General features: G+C 38.8%; 1 protein-coding gene across 5 annotated transcripts in view; it reads right to left on the reverse strand.

The window, feature by feature from the left end:
• Window positions 1-1,356: 1,356 nt before the first annotated feature.
• The window catches only part of LOC133649596 (uncharacterized), a 45,820-nt gene continuing 30,067 nt past the window's right edge, over window positions 1,357-17,109 (reverse strand). Inside the window, exons 13-19 of one of the 5 annotated variants that reach the window (XM_062046201.1) lie at window positions 15,376-15,446; window positions 15,176-15,215; window positions 4,798-4,887; window positions 4,700-4,713; window positions 4,603-4,632; window positions 4,504-4,537; window positions 1,357-1,512 (exon numbers count right to left, since the gene is read on the reverse strand). In XM_062046201.1, coding sequence (XP_061902185.1) covers window positions 1,443-1,512; window positions 4,504-4,537; window positions 4,603-4,632; window positions 4,700-4,713; window positions 4,798-4,887; window positions 15,176-15,215; window positions 15,376-15,446 — 349 coding nt within the window. In that variant the 3' untranslated portion in view covers window positions 1,357-1,442. Of the gene's footprint in view, window positions 1,513-4,279; window positions 4,413-4,503; window positions 4,538-4,602; window positions 4,633-4,699; window positions 4,714-4,797; window positions 4,888-15,175; window positions 15,216-15,375; window positions 15,447-17,109 lie in introns of those variants that run through there. The other 4 variants (XM_062046196.1, XM_062046200.1, XM_062046197.1 and 1 more) reach the window with 4 other exon arrangements.

Consider the following 17,109-nt stretch of genomic DNA (forward strand, 5'->3'; position numbering starts at 1 on the left):
GCATAAAAACACCTGCGTGTTTGTTACGCTAGCTCCTAGCTCCTCTGCTAGCTCCTAGCTCCATAGAACACGCCAATACAATTCAAACACCTGATCAACACACACAATCACTCAGCCCAAAAGACCGTTCACCTAACCCAAGGTTCATAAAGCTTATATATTTTTAAAAAGTTACGTACATACGCAAAAAAAAGTTGCGCACATACGGTCAAGCGATCAAATGTTTAGAAGCCAAAGCTGCATACTCACAGTAGCACGTCTGCGTCTTTGTCATCCAAATCAAAGTAATCCTGGTAAGAGTCTGTGTTGTCCCAGTTCTCTACAGGCGTCTGTGTATCGAAGTCAAATGTCCTCCTGGTTAGAGTCTCTGTTATCCGAGTTCTTCCATCTTGACTGCATCTTTCGGGAATGTAAACAAAGAAGCGCCGGCTGTGTACTGTTGTTGCTGACTACGTTCGAAAAATACGTCCATTTCGCACCGACAACTTTCTTCTTTGCTTGCTCAGCTTCCTTCTCCATAATGCAATGAACATGATTGCAACAGATTCACGAACACAGATGTCCAGAATACTGTGGAATTATGAAATGAAAACAGAGCTTTTTCGTATTGGCTTCAATGTGGAAGGCATACCCGTGTTCCCCGGGTTACGTCACGCGCATACGGCATCCTCAGAGGCGTTTCGAACCGGAAGTTTAGCGGCAAATTTAAAATGTCACTTTATAAGTTAACCCGGCCGTATTGGCATGTGTTATAATGTTAAGATTTCATCATTGAAATATAAACTATCAGACTGCGTGGTCGGTAGTAGTGGGTTTCAGTAGGCCTTTAAGTGCACATTCAACATTGGTGGCAATCATTGTTTTATTGTTTTGGTATATTTCAGGTTTCCCCAGGCCCTTCAGGACATGTTCTGCTTTTGGTTGGGATTTTTATTCAAGTGCAAAACGTTTTTTTATTTCTTCTTTGTTTTATTTAACTTGGATATTTAAACAGTGACATGTTAAAATACAGTTTATTGCATTGGAAATGGTTTATTTATGCTTACAGTGCTTAATTTGCTCTCCCAATAATGTTGACAATATCATCATGAATCTCTCGGTCAATATATGTTTATCTCATCAGCACCTTGTCAAAGTGTCTTCTAACTTCTCCCATGCAAGTATTCTGTCTATTACAGTTCTACATTAGCACTTTGAGACGGTCAGAGGCATGAATTGAAGACTATTTGGAGCCCAGTAGTAGCAATACATCTCATCTTTGCAAGGGCAGAAGAAATATTGCATTTCTTGTATTAATTGCAATGATATTTTGCGACTGGTGTAGAATTGATATGGAAAAGTCAATCAAAGCATAAATCCATGACAATTATTTATTAAATGCAAAGAAAGGCAAGAACAGAAGTAGGTAGAAGGAAGTGAAAAGACCTACAGAGAAGTTGGACTCAGAAGGTGTCAGCGTACAGAGGTGGAGGAGGAAGGAGTTCCAGCTGGGAGAAGTCCACTTCCTGTTCACTGTCCCAACACAAAGCACAGTCATTAGCTAGAGCAGTGTATCCCAAGGTGGGGTAGGCGTAACCCCAGGGGTAAGCTAAGGTCATTGTCGGGGGTACGTTAAGGCCAACACCGACCGGACGTGGAGCGACAACACACAACATTAGAACTCCATTGTTTTTAACGGAGCAAAGCCCAATGGAAACATCTGCCACGCAGGGTTAGAAAACTCTTCTAAGATCCTGCATGGCAATGCATTGCTTTCACTTTTTGTTTTGTTTCCCCCAGCCATTTATTTGGCATGATTATTGGATAAAGGCAATATACCACCCCACGCTATAGACCTGGGGCCGTACTTATCAAGCTTCTTAGAGTGCCATTTTACACTTAAGTCCTGAGAATTTGCGAAATTTAGTCCTACTCTCAAACTTAAGAATAAAAGCTTTTTATCAACGTTCTTAAGTCTAAGAATCACTCCTACTCTCCACGATATTTAAGAGACCTTCAGAGGTGTCTTAAGTGGTTAGGAGTTGCCAGCAGGGGATGGCACTGAGGCGAGAGAGACGTGCGCGAACGTTCAGGGAACGGAACAATGTTGTTGTTTTTTTGATGACGAGCAGCTGATCAAACGGTATCGTTTAGACAGAGCGGATATTATTTTTGTCACAGATTTAATACTTTTCGATTTCTTGTTGATTTCTGCATGTGTCTGCAGTGGGCTAGTATATATAGAGCCACCCACAACAGTTTCAAATTAGTTGCCTAATTAATGAATTGGAAAGAAAATGTTATGACAGTAGCGTATGTGTGTGGCCGTGAGGTGAGTGACGTCAGTGAGTGTGTGGGCGATAGAAGAGAGGGAGCGGTAGCGTGAGTGCCGGCGGGGACTAGTTTGTTTTGTATTATTTTGTAGTTTATTGTCAAAATATACACTCCCATTGTCCACTTAAATATTTCCAAGATATTTCTTTATTCTTAGACAACGGATTCCCTTCCGTGATTGGTCATTTCTATGGACACAGAAATGACGTCACCTAAAATTCCGTTTACGGCACATAGTAATGTCGTAATTCAGCTCTGAGTGTGACACTTAAGATTCAGTCCTACACTTCGCTGAAAGTGTGAGTAAGACGCTTGATAACTAACTTTTAAGTGCAGCTTTCAGCGAAGAATTTATTTACTCTTAAGTCAACTCTTAGCAGACTTCTTAGGAGTAATTCTAAGAAGCTTGATAAGTACGGCCCCTGCATTCTAAATACATACTTGTCCCGCGCTCAAGTCTTCTCCCGACACAGTCTTTCAATTGTTGCGTAGCAACCACTTAGGCTACTTGTTAACATCAAGTTGCAATTCATAGAAAACAGCCATTCCTGCACCGGAATAATGGACACATGGCTAAAAAGTGTAAATCCCCAGGTTTCTCTTCCTTGGATCAGGGTGCAAGCAGTAGGGCTAGTGCTACAATTGATGCTAGCATAGTTACTAGCATGGCCACTGACAGTGAGTATCTTTGGCCCCCTGACATGAGAAAGCATACAGATAGAGACATCATAACGAGAGAATTTACTACATTGCTTTGGGGTTCACTTGTATCGATACTGGTTGGTCTATTCGGCCACAGTGTGCAAAAGTACTCTCACAACTCAATGAAAGCTCTGCCTACACCAGAGTTTTTTGAACGGGAATTACGTGGACTTTCTACCAATAAGATGTGTATAAGGGAAAGCGATACAGTTAATAGAAAGGGACTAGAAGTGTCTTATATGGTGAGCTACCGAGTGGCCAAGACACTATTGTGGAGGACTTGATTCTCCCTGCTGGCGAAATGTTGGGGGAAAAGGCAAAAACAATGATAGACCATGCCCTCATCAAACAACACTGTTACTCCAGGTGTCAGTGACATGGCTGGGGATGTTTTAAAACCGCTACGAGCCAGCTAATTCTATGCACTACAGCTGGATGGGTCAACACCTGGCACAGCTCCTGGTATATGTCCGCTACATCCATAAGGAGGACATGCTGTTCTGTAAATCACTGGAAACAAGGACAACTGGGGAGGATATTTTCAGAATGCTGGACACCTTTGTGACATCAAATGGACTTATTTGGTCAAAATGTGTTGGCATCTGCACAGATGGCGCTAAGGCCATGACGGGGAGACACTTGGGTACACTGCAGCATCCACCGAGAGGCACTCGCTGCCAAGGGAATCAGTTTGAAGGACGTTTTGGACACTATAGTAAATTTGGTGAACTTTGTTAAAGCCAGGCCCCTGAACTCTCGCATATTTACTGCACTATGCAGTGAATTAAGACACTATTACTGCACAAGGAAGTGTGCTGGTTATCAAGGGGCAAAGTATTGACACATTTCTTTGAATGGAAAGATGAGCTTAAACTGTTATTTATCGACCACAATTTCCACGTGTCTGGCTATTGGCTTAATGAAGAGTTTCTTACACGACTATCTTACCTGGGTGATATTTTTTCTCGTCTGAATGAACTTATCGGATTACAGGGGCTCTCCGCAACCATATTTAATGTACGGGATAAAATTGAGGCTATGATTAAGAAGTCAAAGCTCTGGTTAGACGGCATGAACAACAACAAAACAGGTGTTTCCAACGTTGCATGATTTTTTGTGTGCAAATAGGATAGGATAGGACTTTATTGTCATTGCACAAGTACAACGAAACTATGTCACCTCAGTCTGACAGAGTCAAACGTCACGTAACTACTCACCTCAGTGAGCTGGCTGCACAACTGCGCAGGTACTTCCTTGAAATTGACGAGTCGGACGGTTGGATTCAATAAACCTTTTCTGCCATGCCTACAGCCTTAATGGCATCTGAACAGGAGAGCCTCGTTGATATCGCAACAACAGGATCCATGAAAATTGAAGGGGAGGAAGGGGGTACGTAGCTGGAGATTAAATGTTTGAAGAGGTACGGGATGGTAAAAAGTTTGGGAACCACTGAGCTAGAGTATGCAGAATCATTACGGCAACACTTACGGATATGGAGGCTCTTCAACGGCACACAAGAAGCCTGCATAGAAGATGACAAGGTCAGACATGTGTGCAGATAGTCCTTTCAACAATGGAAACACTCACTTGGAGGCTCTTCAACGGCACACAAGAAGCCTGCATAGAAGATGACAAGGTCAGACACATGTGTGCAGATAGTCCTTTCAACAATGGAAACACTCACTTGGAGGGTCAGCGCTAGGCAGCAGACAGAAAGGAGAGAGGAAGAAGTGTTGAACATTCAAACCAAGCATGCATGTTGCAGACGGGAGAAGACTCTACTTGGTAGGAGTTGCTAGTCCATCATCACCAAACTCTTCTTGGTGGTGTTGAAAGAAGATGGCCAGCTTCTGCAGGGCTTCATGTCTTGTCCTTCAAAGTCAACACAATCTCACATCATCACCTGGACAACACCCTTGGGATCTCATAACACCTGGACAACAGCCTTGGGATCTCACATCATCACCTGGACAACAGCCTTAGGATCTCACATCATCAACTAGACAACAGCCTTAGGATCTCACATCATCACCTGGACAACAGCCTTAAGATCTCACATCATCACCTAGACAACAGCCTTAAGATCTCACATCATCACCTAGACAACAGCCTTAAGATCTCACATCATCACCTGGACAACAGCCTTAAGATCTCACATCATCACCTGGACAACAGCCTTAAGATCTCACATCATCACCTGGACAACAGCCTTAAGATCTCACATCATCACCTGGACAACAGCCTTAAGATCTCACATCATCACCTGGACAACAGCCTTAAGATCTCACATCATCACCTGGACAACAGCCTTAAGATCTCACATCATCACCTAGACAACAGCCTTAAGATCTCACATCATCACCTGGACAACAGCCTTAAGATCTCACATCATCACCTGGACAACAGCCTTAAGATCTCACATCATCACCTGGACAACAGTCTTAAGATCTCACATCATCACCTGGACAACAGCCTTAGGATCTCACATCATCACCTGGACATCAGCCTTAAGATCTCACATCATCACCTAGACAACAGCCTTAAGATCTCACATCATCACCTGGACAACAGCCTTAAGATCTCACATCATCACCTGGACAACAGTCTTAAGATCTCACATCATCACCTGGACAACAGCCTTAAGATCTCACATCATCACCTGGACAACAGCCTTAGGATCTCACATCATCACCTGGACAACAGCCCTAGGATCTCACATCATCATATTATCATATCATATTACACTGTATATTATACAGTATATTACACTGTATATTATACAGTATGGTACTGTATAATACACTGTATATTATACAATATATTACACTGTATATTATACAGTATTACACTGTATAATACACTGTATCTTATACAGTGTATTACACTGTATCTTATATAGTTTATTACACTGTAAATTACATCTCATTCAAAACATGTATGCACGTATAACACTTAAGACCTTTAGTGCATCAGTATGTAAGCAAATAAGTGTACTAATGTTTCAGTTTAACAAACTGTTCAAACTCAAAGTCAAGTACAAAGAAGAAGAATCTTAATAAACACCTTAAACCTTAATAAAAAAATTAAAATTTTATACATTTCATTAAATGAATTACTTAAAGGGAAAATTCCCTTTTTTTATTTTGCCCATCATTCACAATAATTATGTAAGACAAGAACACTTTTTTAAAATGCATTCTAAAGATGCGGTCAAAAGACCGCTTACAATGGAGCCTATGAGAGTTGCTCTATTCTGCCAAGAAAGCGCTCTGAAAAGCATCCTGACACCTCCATTGAGGTTTTATACACATGAAGTAAGTATAAATGTCATGTAGTAACATTTATAATAACATATACTATATACATGATGTAAGTATATATGTCATGTAGTAACATTCATAATAACATGTAATATATACATGATGTAAGTATATATATCATGTAGTAACATTCATAATACCATGTAATATATACATGATGTAAGTATATATGTCATGTAGTAACATTCATAATAACATGTCATATATACATGATGTAAGTATATATGTCATGTAGTAACATTCATGATAACATGTAATATATACATGATGTAAGTATATGTCATGTAGTAACATTCATAATAACATGCAATATATACATGATGTAAGTATATATGTCATGTAGTAACATTCATAATAACATATACTATATACATGATGTAAGTATAAATGTAATGTAGGTAACTTTCATAATATGTAATATATACATGATGTAAGTATATATGTCATGTAATAACATTCATAATAACATGTAATATATACATGATGTAAGTATATATGTCATGTAGTAACATTCATAATAACATGTCATATATACATGATGTAAGTATAAATGTAATGTAGTAACATTCATAATAACATATACTATATACATGATGTAAGTATAAATGTAATGAAGGTAACATTCATAATAATATGTAATATATAAATTATGTAAATATATATGTCATGTAGTAACATTCATAATACCATGTAATATATACATAATGGAAGTATATATGTCATGTAGTAACATTCATAATAACATGTAATATATACATGATGTAAGTATATATGTCATGTAGTAACATTCATAATAACATGTAATATATACATGATGTAAGTATATATGTCATGTAGTAACATTCATAATAACATGTAATATATACATGATGTAAGTATATATGTCATGTAGTAACATTCATAATAACATGTAATATATACATGATGTAAGTATATATGTCATGTAGTAACATTCATAATACCATGTAATATATACATGATGTAAGTATATATGTCATGTAGTAACATTCATAATAACATGTAATATATACATGATGTAAGTATATATGTCATGTTGTAACATTCATAACAACATTTAATATATACGTGATGTAAGTATAAATGTCATGTAGTAACATTCATAATAACATATACTATATACATGATGTAAGTATAAATGTAATGAAGGTAAACATTCATAATAACATGTAATATATACATGATGTAAATATATATGTCATGTAGTAACATTCATAACAACATGTAATATATACATGATGTAAGTATATATGTCATGTAGTAACATTCATAATAACATGTAATATATACATGACGTAAGTATATATGTCATGTAGTAACATTCATAATAACATGTAATATATACGTGATGTAAGTATAAATGTCATGTAGTAACATTCATAATAACATATACTATATACATGATGTAAGTATAAATGTAATGTAGGTAACATTCATAATAACATGTAATATATACAGCAATTGTTGTCTCAAAAGCTGGCAAAACAAGTACCGTATTTTCCGCACCATAAGGCGCCCCATGTTATTAGCCGCACGTTCAATGAACGGCATATTTCAAAACTTTGTTTACCAATTAGCCGCCCCGTGCTATTAGCCGCACCTACGCTACGCTAAAGGGAATGTCAACAAAACAGTCAGATAGGTCAGTCAAACTTTAATATTATATTACAAACCAGCGTTCTAACAACTCTGTTCACTCCCAAAATGTAATGTGCAAATGTGCAATCACAAAAATAGTAACACTCAAAATAGTGCAGAGCAATAGCAACATCAATAACTCAACGTTGCTCATACGTTAGTGTCACACAACACACAAAATAAACATTTAAAGCTTACCTTCTGAAGTTATTACTCATCTACAAATCCCTCGAATTCTTCTTCTTCGGTGTGCTTCACTTGTTTTTTGACACCATCGACCAACAGGAACGGCGATGCGTGAAAAAAGTCACCCGGTCTCTTCGCGTAAACGTCTGTCAACCACTCGCTCATCTTGTCTTCATCCATCCATCCCTTCGAGTTAGCTTTTATGATGACGCCGGCTGGAAAGTTCTCTTTTGGCAAAGTCTTCCTTTTGAATATCACCGTGGGTGGAAGTTTCTGGCCGTTAGCATGGCAAGCTAGAACCACAGTAGGACGACTTCTCATTCCCTGTTGTGCGAATATTGACCGTACATGTTCCCGTTGTATCCACAGTGCGGTTCACACGAATATCAAAAGTCAGTGGAACCTTGTACGCGTGTCTCTTAGTAGGAGACATTTTGTGGTCTTTACAGAAACACACAAATGAAATGAAACGTAATATCCGCGCGCTTCTTCTTCTACGGGGGCGGGTGTTCACCTTGGCGGTTGCTTACAGTAGAAGAAGAAGCACTTCCTCTTCTATGGGGGCGGTTGCTTACCGTAGAAGAAGAAGCGCTTCCTCTTTTACGGGGAAAAAAGATCGCGGCTGTTTACCGTAGTTGCGAGACCTAAACTTTATGAAAATTAATATGAATATTAATCCATATATAAGGCGCACCGGGTTTTTAGCCGCACTGTCTGCTTTTGAGAAAAATTGTGGTTTTTAGGTGCGGCTTATGGTGCGGAAAATACGGTAATATATTTTGTCCTGCCTACTGTCAAGCATGGTGGTGGATGCATCATGGATTTGAGCCGGCACTATTGTCCATTGAAAAAATATAATAAAAGTGTTTTAAGTGTAATTAAGTGTTTCACCGCCGAGTCTGTGGACGAGTTGCGTGCTTGTTGGGAAACGACAAACTGGGAGGCATTTGGAGCGACCACGAACAATCTGGACGAGTATACGGACACTGTGACCTAATACATACAGTTCAATGAGGCGCGCATCATTCCAACGCGCACCAGGGTTTGTTATAACAACGACAAGCCCTGGTTCACACCCAAGCTCCGACAGCTGCGCAAGAAGGAGGCTGCGTGGAGAAGCGGGGACCGAAGTACATACAGAGAAGCAAAGTACCACTTCACCAGGGAAGTGGAGAAAGCTAAATCTGTGTACTCTAACCGTCTACAGGAACAGTTCCGCTCCAATGATTCTGCGGCAGTTTGGAGAGGTCTAAGGGCCCTTACGAACTATAAGCCCAAAACCCCCCAGGACCTGAATGACCAGACTCTCGCTCAGGGCCTCAACACACATTCCTGTTGTCATGAACGGCCTTCAACTCATCAAAGCCATGCTCCCCCCCACCATCACCCTCCCCACCAATGCCAGCACTTCATTAAAGGAGTTAAAGGACTCAAAGGACTCCAATGACATCACAGGACTCCAAAAACCTCATAAGACCGTAAAGACCCTCTCCATCAAAGAAGAGGATGTACGCTGGCAGTTCTTGAAGCTGAATACGCGGAAGGCCCCCGGGCCGGACGGTGTCTCCCCCTCCACTCTCAGACACTGTGCGGACCAGCTGGCTCCTGTCTTCACTGACATTTTTAACACCTCTCTGGAGCTATGCCGCGTGCCGTCCTGCTTTAAGACCTCTACCATTGTCCCTGTCCCCAAGAAAGCACGGATCACAGGACTAAATGACTACAGGCCGGTCGCGCTGACGTCTGTGGTCATGAAGTCCTTTGAGCGCTTGGTCCTGCCCCACCTCAAGGACATCACCGCCCCCCTCCTGGACCCACTGCAGTTCGCCTACAGAGCCAACAGGTCTGTGGATGATGCAGTGAACCTGGCCCTCCACTTCATCCCGGAGCATCTGGACTCTCCAGGAACCTACGCTAGGATCCTGTTTGTGGACTTCAGCTCTGCCTTCAACACCATCCTCCCTGGACTGCTACGAGACAAGCTCTACCAGCTCAGCGTGCCCGACTCCCTCTGCAGTTGGATTAATGACTTCCTGACAGACCGAAGACAGCATGTACGGCTGGGGAAGATTGTCTCGGACAGTCGAACCACAAACACTGGTACTCCTCAGGGCTGTGTACTCTCCCCCTGGCTCTTCTTCCTGTATACAAACTGCTGCACCTCCAGTCACCAATCCGTAAAACTGCTCAAGTTTGCGGATGACACCACCCTCATCGGGCTCATCTCGAATGGCGATGAGTCCGCCTACAGGAGAGAGGTGGACCGGCTGACGTCCTGGTGCAGCCTCAACAACCTGGAGCTGAACGCCCAGGAAACAGTGGAGATGATCATGGACTTCAGGAAAGTCACAGCCCCACCATCCCCCCTCACCCTGATTGACTCTCCCACCCCCGTCCCCATTGTGGACTCCTTCCGTTTCTTGGGCACCACCATCACCCAGGACCTCAAGTATCAAGAAGGCCCAGCAGAGGATGTACTTCCTGCGGCAGCTGAGGAAACTTAAGGTGCCGACCGAGATGCTGGTGCAGTTTTACTCAGCCATCATAGAGTCCATCCTGACCTCCTCCATCACAGTGTGGTTCCCCGGCGCCACAGTCCAGGATAAGAATAGACTGCAGCGCATGGTACGTGCTGCTGAGAAGGTGATTGGCTGCAAGCTCCCATCCCTCCAGGACTTGTTCTCCAGGACCAGGAGGCGTGTGGGTCGGATCACAGCTGACTCTTCTCACCCTGGACACACACTATTCTTCCCTCTCCCCTCAGGCAGGAGACTACGCTCCATCCAGACCCACACCTCCCGCCACCTGAACAGTTTTTTCCCCTCGGCCATCAGGCAAATGAACAATAACTCCTAACAGCAGCTCCTTGAATTCCTTGAATTCCTTTTAAGTCTATCTGATAGCTCAGTTACAGCTCTTTTTATTACCAAATATGTGTTATGTGTTTTATGTTGCAGGTTTGCACCAAGAAAAATTCCTAGTTTGTGAACCCGTTCTCAAACAATGGCAATAAAACTATTCTGATTCTGAAGATGTAAGTATAGAATGTAATGTAGTAACATTCATAATAACATGTAATATATACATGATGTAAGTATATATGTCATGTAATAACATTCATAATAACATGTAATATATACATGTAAGTATATATGTCATGTAGTAACATTCATAATAACATGTAATATATACATGATGTAAGTATATATGTCATGTAATAACATTCATAATAACATGTACTATATACATGTAAGTATATATGTCATGTAGTAACATTCATAATAACATGTAATATATACATGATGTAAGTATATATGTCATGTAATAACATTCATAATAACATGTAATATATACATGTAAGTATATATGTCATGTAGTAACATTCATAATAACATGTAATATATACATGATGTAAGTATATATGTCATGTAATAACATTCATAATAACATGTAATATATACATGATGTAAGTATATATGTCATGTAGTAACATTCATAATAACATGTAATATATACATGATGTAAGTATATACGTCATGTAGTAACATTCATAATAACATGTAATATATACATGATGTAAGTACATATGTCATGTAGTAACATTCATAATAACATGTAATATATACATGATGTAAGTATAAATGTAATGTAGTAACATTCATAATAACATGTAATATATACATGATGTAAGTATATACGTCATGTAGTAACATTCATAATAACATGTAATATATACATGATGTAAGTATATATGTCATGTAGTAACATTCATAATAACATGTAATATATACATGATGTAAGTATAAATGTAATGTAGTAACATTCATAATAACATGTAATATATACATGATGTAAGTATATATGTCATGTAGTAACATTCATAATAACATGTAATATATACATGATGTAAGTACATATGTCATGTAGTAACATTCATATGTAATATTTACCTATTTTTATCATGTCAAGGATACGTGGTGCATTAATTAAAAAAACAAACATCACAACATCTGCTTTTTTTCCCTTCTAACAACATGACTGATTATTACTCTCTGCAGACTTCATGAGAGCCAACAAACATAATTAAACATCACTTACTGTACAATGTCTGCTGTCATTAGGATGCAGACTGCTAGCATGTTCATATATTCCCGTTTAGATGAAGAATGACTCACAAGGGAATAAGCGGTAGGAAATGGATGGATGGATGGATGACTCACAAAGAAAAGGGGGATGGAACCAAGTGTCTTTTTCTGTTGTCGCCATTGCCGGGATTAAACTGGCTGTCAAAGTGTACCAACTTGTCAGAATGTCCTTGTCCTTCTACTATCCAGGTAAAAGGCATGATTTACTATTATCTAGTAAGTAGATCATAGTCAACTTTATTGTATTATAAGTGCTAATGCAGTTTGTCTGCGTTAGCACTTCTAATGACAATATGACCCATACTTGTTAATATTCAAGTCATGAAATGTAAATGTTGTTGTTGTATTGTTGGTACTTTTTCAATGGTCATTTGTTGGGTTTTATGGGCAAAATAGAGGACCTCCCATTGGCTTTGTTGTAAACAGACTTTTGTTTGCGTGTACTTACGAGTTAGAATGCATTAAAAAATACATGTCTTTCATAATGATTGTAAACAGGCAATATTTCAAAAGTATGTATTTATGAGAACTTTGTTTCCTCATGAATTCACTGTTACATATTGAGAACAGACAGGTGTTACAACATTGCTATGATAGGAAAAGGTTTAGGATTAAATCAACTCTGCTGCAATGAGAAAGTGGTATCATATTGCAATTGTATAAACCAGGTTTCACCAACCTTTTTGAAACCAAGAGCTACTTCTTGGGTACTGATTAATGCGAAGGGCTACCAGTTTGATACACACTTAAATAAATTGCCAGAAATAGCCAATTTGCTCAATTTACCTTTAACTCTGTTATTATTAATAATTAATGATATTTACACTTAATTGAACGGTTTAAAAGAGGAGAAAAAACGAAAAAAATTACAATTAAATTTTGAAACAATTTATCTTCAATTTCGACTCTTTAAAATTCAAAATTCAACCGAAAAAAGAAGAGAAAAACTTAAAAAAAGAATTTATGGAACATCTTTAGTCTTTTTTCCTGATTAAGATTAATTTTAGAATTTTGATGACATGTTTTAAATAGGTTAAAATCCAATCCACACTTTGTTAGAATATATAACAAATTGGACCAAGCTATATTTCTAACAAAGACAAATCATTATTTCTTCTAGATTTTCCAGAACAAAAATTTAAAAATAAATTCAAAAGACTTTGAAATAAGATTTAAATTTGATTCTACAGACTTTCTAGATTTGCCAGAATAATTTTTTTGAATTTTAATCATAATACGTTTGAAGAAATATTTCACAAATATTCTTCGTCGACAAAACAGAAGCTAAAATGAAGAATTAAATTAAAAAATGTATTTATTATCCTTTACAATAATAAACAATTTTTTTTACTTGAACATTGATTTAAATTGTCAGGAAAGAAGAGGAAGGAATTTAAAAGGTAAAAAGGTATGTGTTTAAAAATCCTAAAATCATTTTTAAAGTTATCTGAAAGTTATAAGAAGCAAAGTAAAAGAATTCATGAATTTATTTAAACAAGTGAAGACCAAGTCTTTAAAATATTTTCTTGGATTTTCAAATTCTATTTGAGTTTTGTCTCTCTTAGAATTAAAAATGTCGGGCAAAGCGAGACCAGCTTGCTAGTAAATAAATACAATTTAAAAAATAGAGGCAACTCACTGGTAAGTGCTGCTATTTGAGCTATTTTTAGAACAGGCCGGCGGGCTACTCATCTGGGGCCGTACTTATCAAGCTTCTTAGAATTACTCCTAAGAAGTCTGCTAAGAGTTGACTTAAGAGTAAATAAATTCTTCGCTGAAAGCTGCACTTAAAAGTTAGTTATCAAGCGTCTTACTCACACTTTCAGCGAAGTGTAGGACTGAATCTTAAGTGTCACACTCAGAGCTGAATTACGACATTACTATGTGCCGTAAACGGAATTTTAGGTGACGTCATTTCTGTGTCCATAGAAATGACCAATCACGGAAGGGAATCCGTTGTCTAAGAATAAAGAAATATCTTGGAAATATTTAAGTGGACAATGGGAGTGTATATTTTGACAATAAACTACAAAATAATACAAAATGAAATAGTCCCCGCCGGCACTCACGCTACCGCTCCCTCTCTTCTATCGCCCACACACTCACTGACGTCACTCACCTCACGGCCACACACATACGCTACTGTCATAACATTTTTTTTCCAATTCATTAATTAGGCAACTAATTTGAAACTGGTGTGGGTGGCTCTATATATACTAGCCCACTGCAGACACATGCAGAAACCAACAAGGAATCGAAAAGTATTAAATCTGTGACAAAAATAATATCCGCTCTGTCTAAACGATACCGTTTGATCAGCTGCTCGTCATCAAAAAAACAACAACATTGTTCCGTTCCCTGAACGTTCGCGCACGTCTCTCTCGCCTCAGTGCCATCCCCTGCTGGCAACTCCTAACCACTTAAGACACCTCTGAAGGTCTCTTCAGGAGTGATTCTTAGACTTAAGAACGTTGATAAAAAGCTTTTATTCTTAAGTTTGAGAGTAGGACTAAATTTCGCAAATTCTCAGGACTTAAGTGTAAAATGGCACTCTAAGAAGCTTGATAAGTACGGCCCATGGTCCTTACGGGCTACCTGGTGCCCGCGGGCACCGCGTTGGTGACCCCTGGTATAAACTAACACCATAACCAAAACAAATACATTCATTGCAAAGTGTTTATATGTTGTTTAACATGATCAGATCCCTATTATCATTATGTATATGCTGGACAGTCCTTCATTTAGGACCCAAACATTGTAGCATATGCTTATTTCTTGGAAACATCTCCAAACAATGGGCAATACGGTGAAGCTGCAATATGGCGAGGAGCATGAATAAGTTGTTGGACTTACTCATGGCTTGGCGTGTGCTGGATGAGAGGTGGCTCCCATGCTGTTAAAGCCAATGGACATAGGCTCGGTTACATAAAGAGAGAAAGAAAAAGTGAGCAAAGCCATATTTCATTACAGATGTATTGCTTTTTCAGGTGTGTGCAAGGCTGGAGGGGAACTACTCCATGTTGTCATGTTGCACGCGTGTAGAATGTACTCACATGTTTCAGCCATGGAGCTGGGCAGCAGAACGCTGAAAGGATGAAGAAAAAAGCAACACTTGAGATGGTTTCTGTTGGATTCAATGACCCGTATAAGCTTCTTCTACTTTGAGCAGAACATAGCATATTCCTTACACTGATGCATGTTGAATTGTGCAGACCCACTCACAGCTGGAAATACAAACACAGTAGTATCTCGGTTTTGCTACGCCACACTTTTTCATCCATTTGGTGGGGTTTTTGTACAGTCCAAGTTATTGTATGGCCTAACATTGCATGTAACAAGTCAGTTTGCCTGCACATCATCCAAGACTTGGGATAGGCCACATGGCCTAAAATCTATATCGCGATATGTATTGCAGCCTCCTTCGATAACTATGTATCGCACCATAATATTTGGTATATAAATATTACAAATATTTCAAAATGGGTTCCAAAGGCTCCTGATTTAGTTGCTGACATTTCCGGTCGTATTATTCTCTCAAAACTATTTAATTTACTGTTGCTAAGTGGTTAATTTCTGCTGCAACATGGTTGTATCTACACAGATGTTATGTTAGCACTTCTTCTTCTGTTCGGCTACTTCATATTAGTTACGGAGGCAGTATTAGTCGTATCAAGACTGATACTTGAAACTTTCAAGATCCTTGAATGATTCAATTTATGATCACAATTAGGGCTGCAACTAACGATTAATTTGATAATCGATTAATCTGTCGATTATTACTTCGATTAATAATCGGATAAAAGAGACAAACTACATTTCTATCCTTTCCAGTATTTTATTGAAAAAAACCAGCATACTGGCACCATGTTGTGGACATTGGGGGTGCAGCATACACCAACAATAACACAGAAATGTAATTCATCAGAACTGAATCAGATATTGTACACGTTTCTGTTGTGAATAATAAAGGATTCATTTTAGGCTGCCTCTGAATAATAGCATGAAATATTCCAGCACCTTCATAACGTTTAGTTATACTAAAGCGTCACTCAAATCTAAATATATTTAGATTTATAGCAACGTTGTACTTCCGTGCCATTTTGCAGGAAACGCTCTTCTTTGAAGTCTTTAAAGTGAAGTGTTCCCACACTTTTGACGACTTAGGTCGTACACTTTTCTCCATTGAAGCAATAACCTCAAGATGTTTCTCCGCTAAACTATCGGTCGTGTTTTCCGGCGCCATTTTTCGAATTGTTCCAGCAAAGGAGACGCCGTCGTCACGTGAGCTGCACATGACACATCATTGGCTAGCTTACGCCACCTCATGAGACGTAGCCTCAGCGCCGCCCTGGCGCTGTTTTGTACTGTTTTTGTACTTATTTTGATTATTGTTTCTCAGCTGTTTGTAAATGTTGCAGTTTATAAATAAAGGTTTATAAAACAAAAAAAAACAAACAAAAAAAAAAGCCTCCGCGCATGTGCATAGCATAGTTCCAACGAATCCATGACTAAATTAATCGCCAACTATTTTGGTAATCGATTTTAATCGATTTAATCGATTACTTGTTGCATATAACCCAACAAAAAAACAGGATGGCTGTATAACAATATCACTTCTATTTACTTTTGCACAGTTGAGGGACCTTAGCCGCTAACGAGGATGCGTTTGTTGGCTAGTGGCTGTCAGATGTGTGTCCTCAACATGCATTATCAGCATACAATCAAAAGCTCTATTGCCATTTATATCCTAGATATGCCACACAACCCAATTGGTGACTCAGTCTTTC

The sequence above is a fragment of the Entelurus aequoreus genome, linkage group LG05 (assembly GCF_033978785.1).
Source record: "Entelurus aequoreus isolate RoL-2023_Sb linkage group LG05, RoL_Eaeq_v1.1, whole genome shotgun sequence".
Taxonomy (NCBI): domain Eukaryota; kingdom Metazoa; phylum Chordata; class Actinopteri; order Syngnathiformes; family Syngnathidae; genus Entelurus; species Entelurus aequoreus.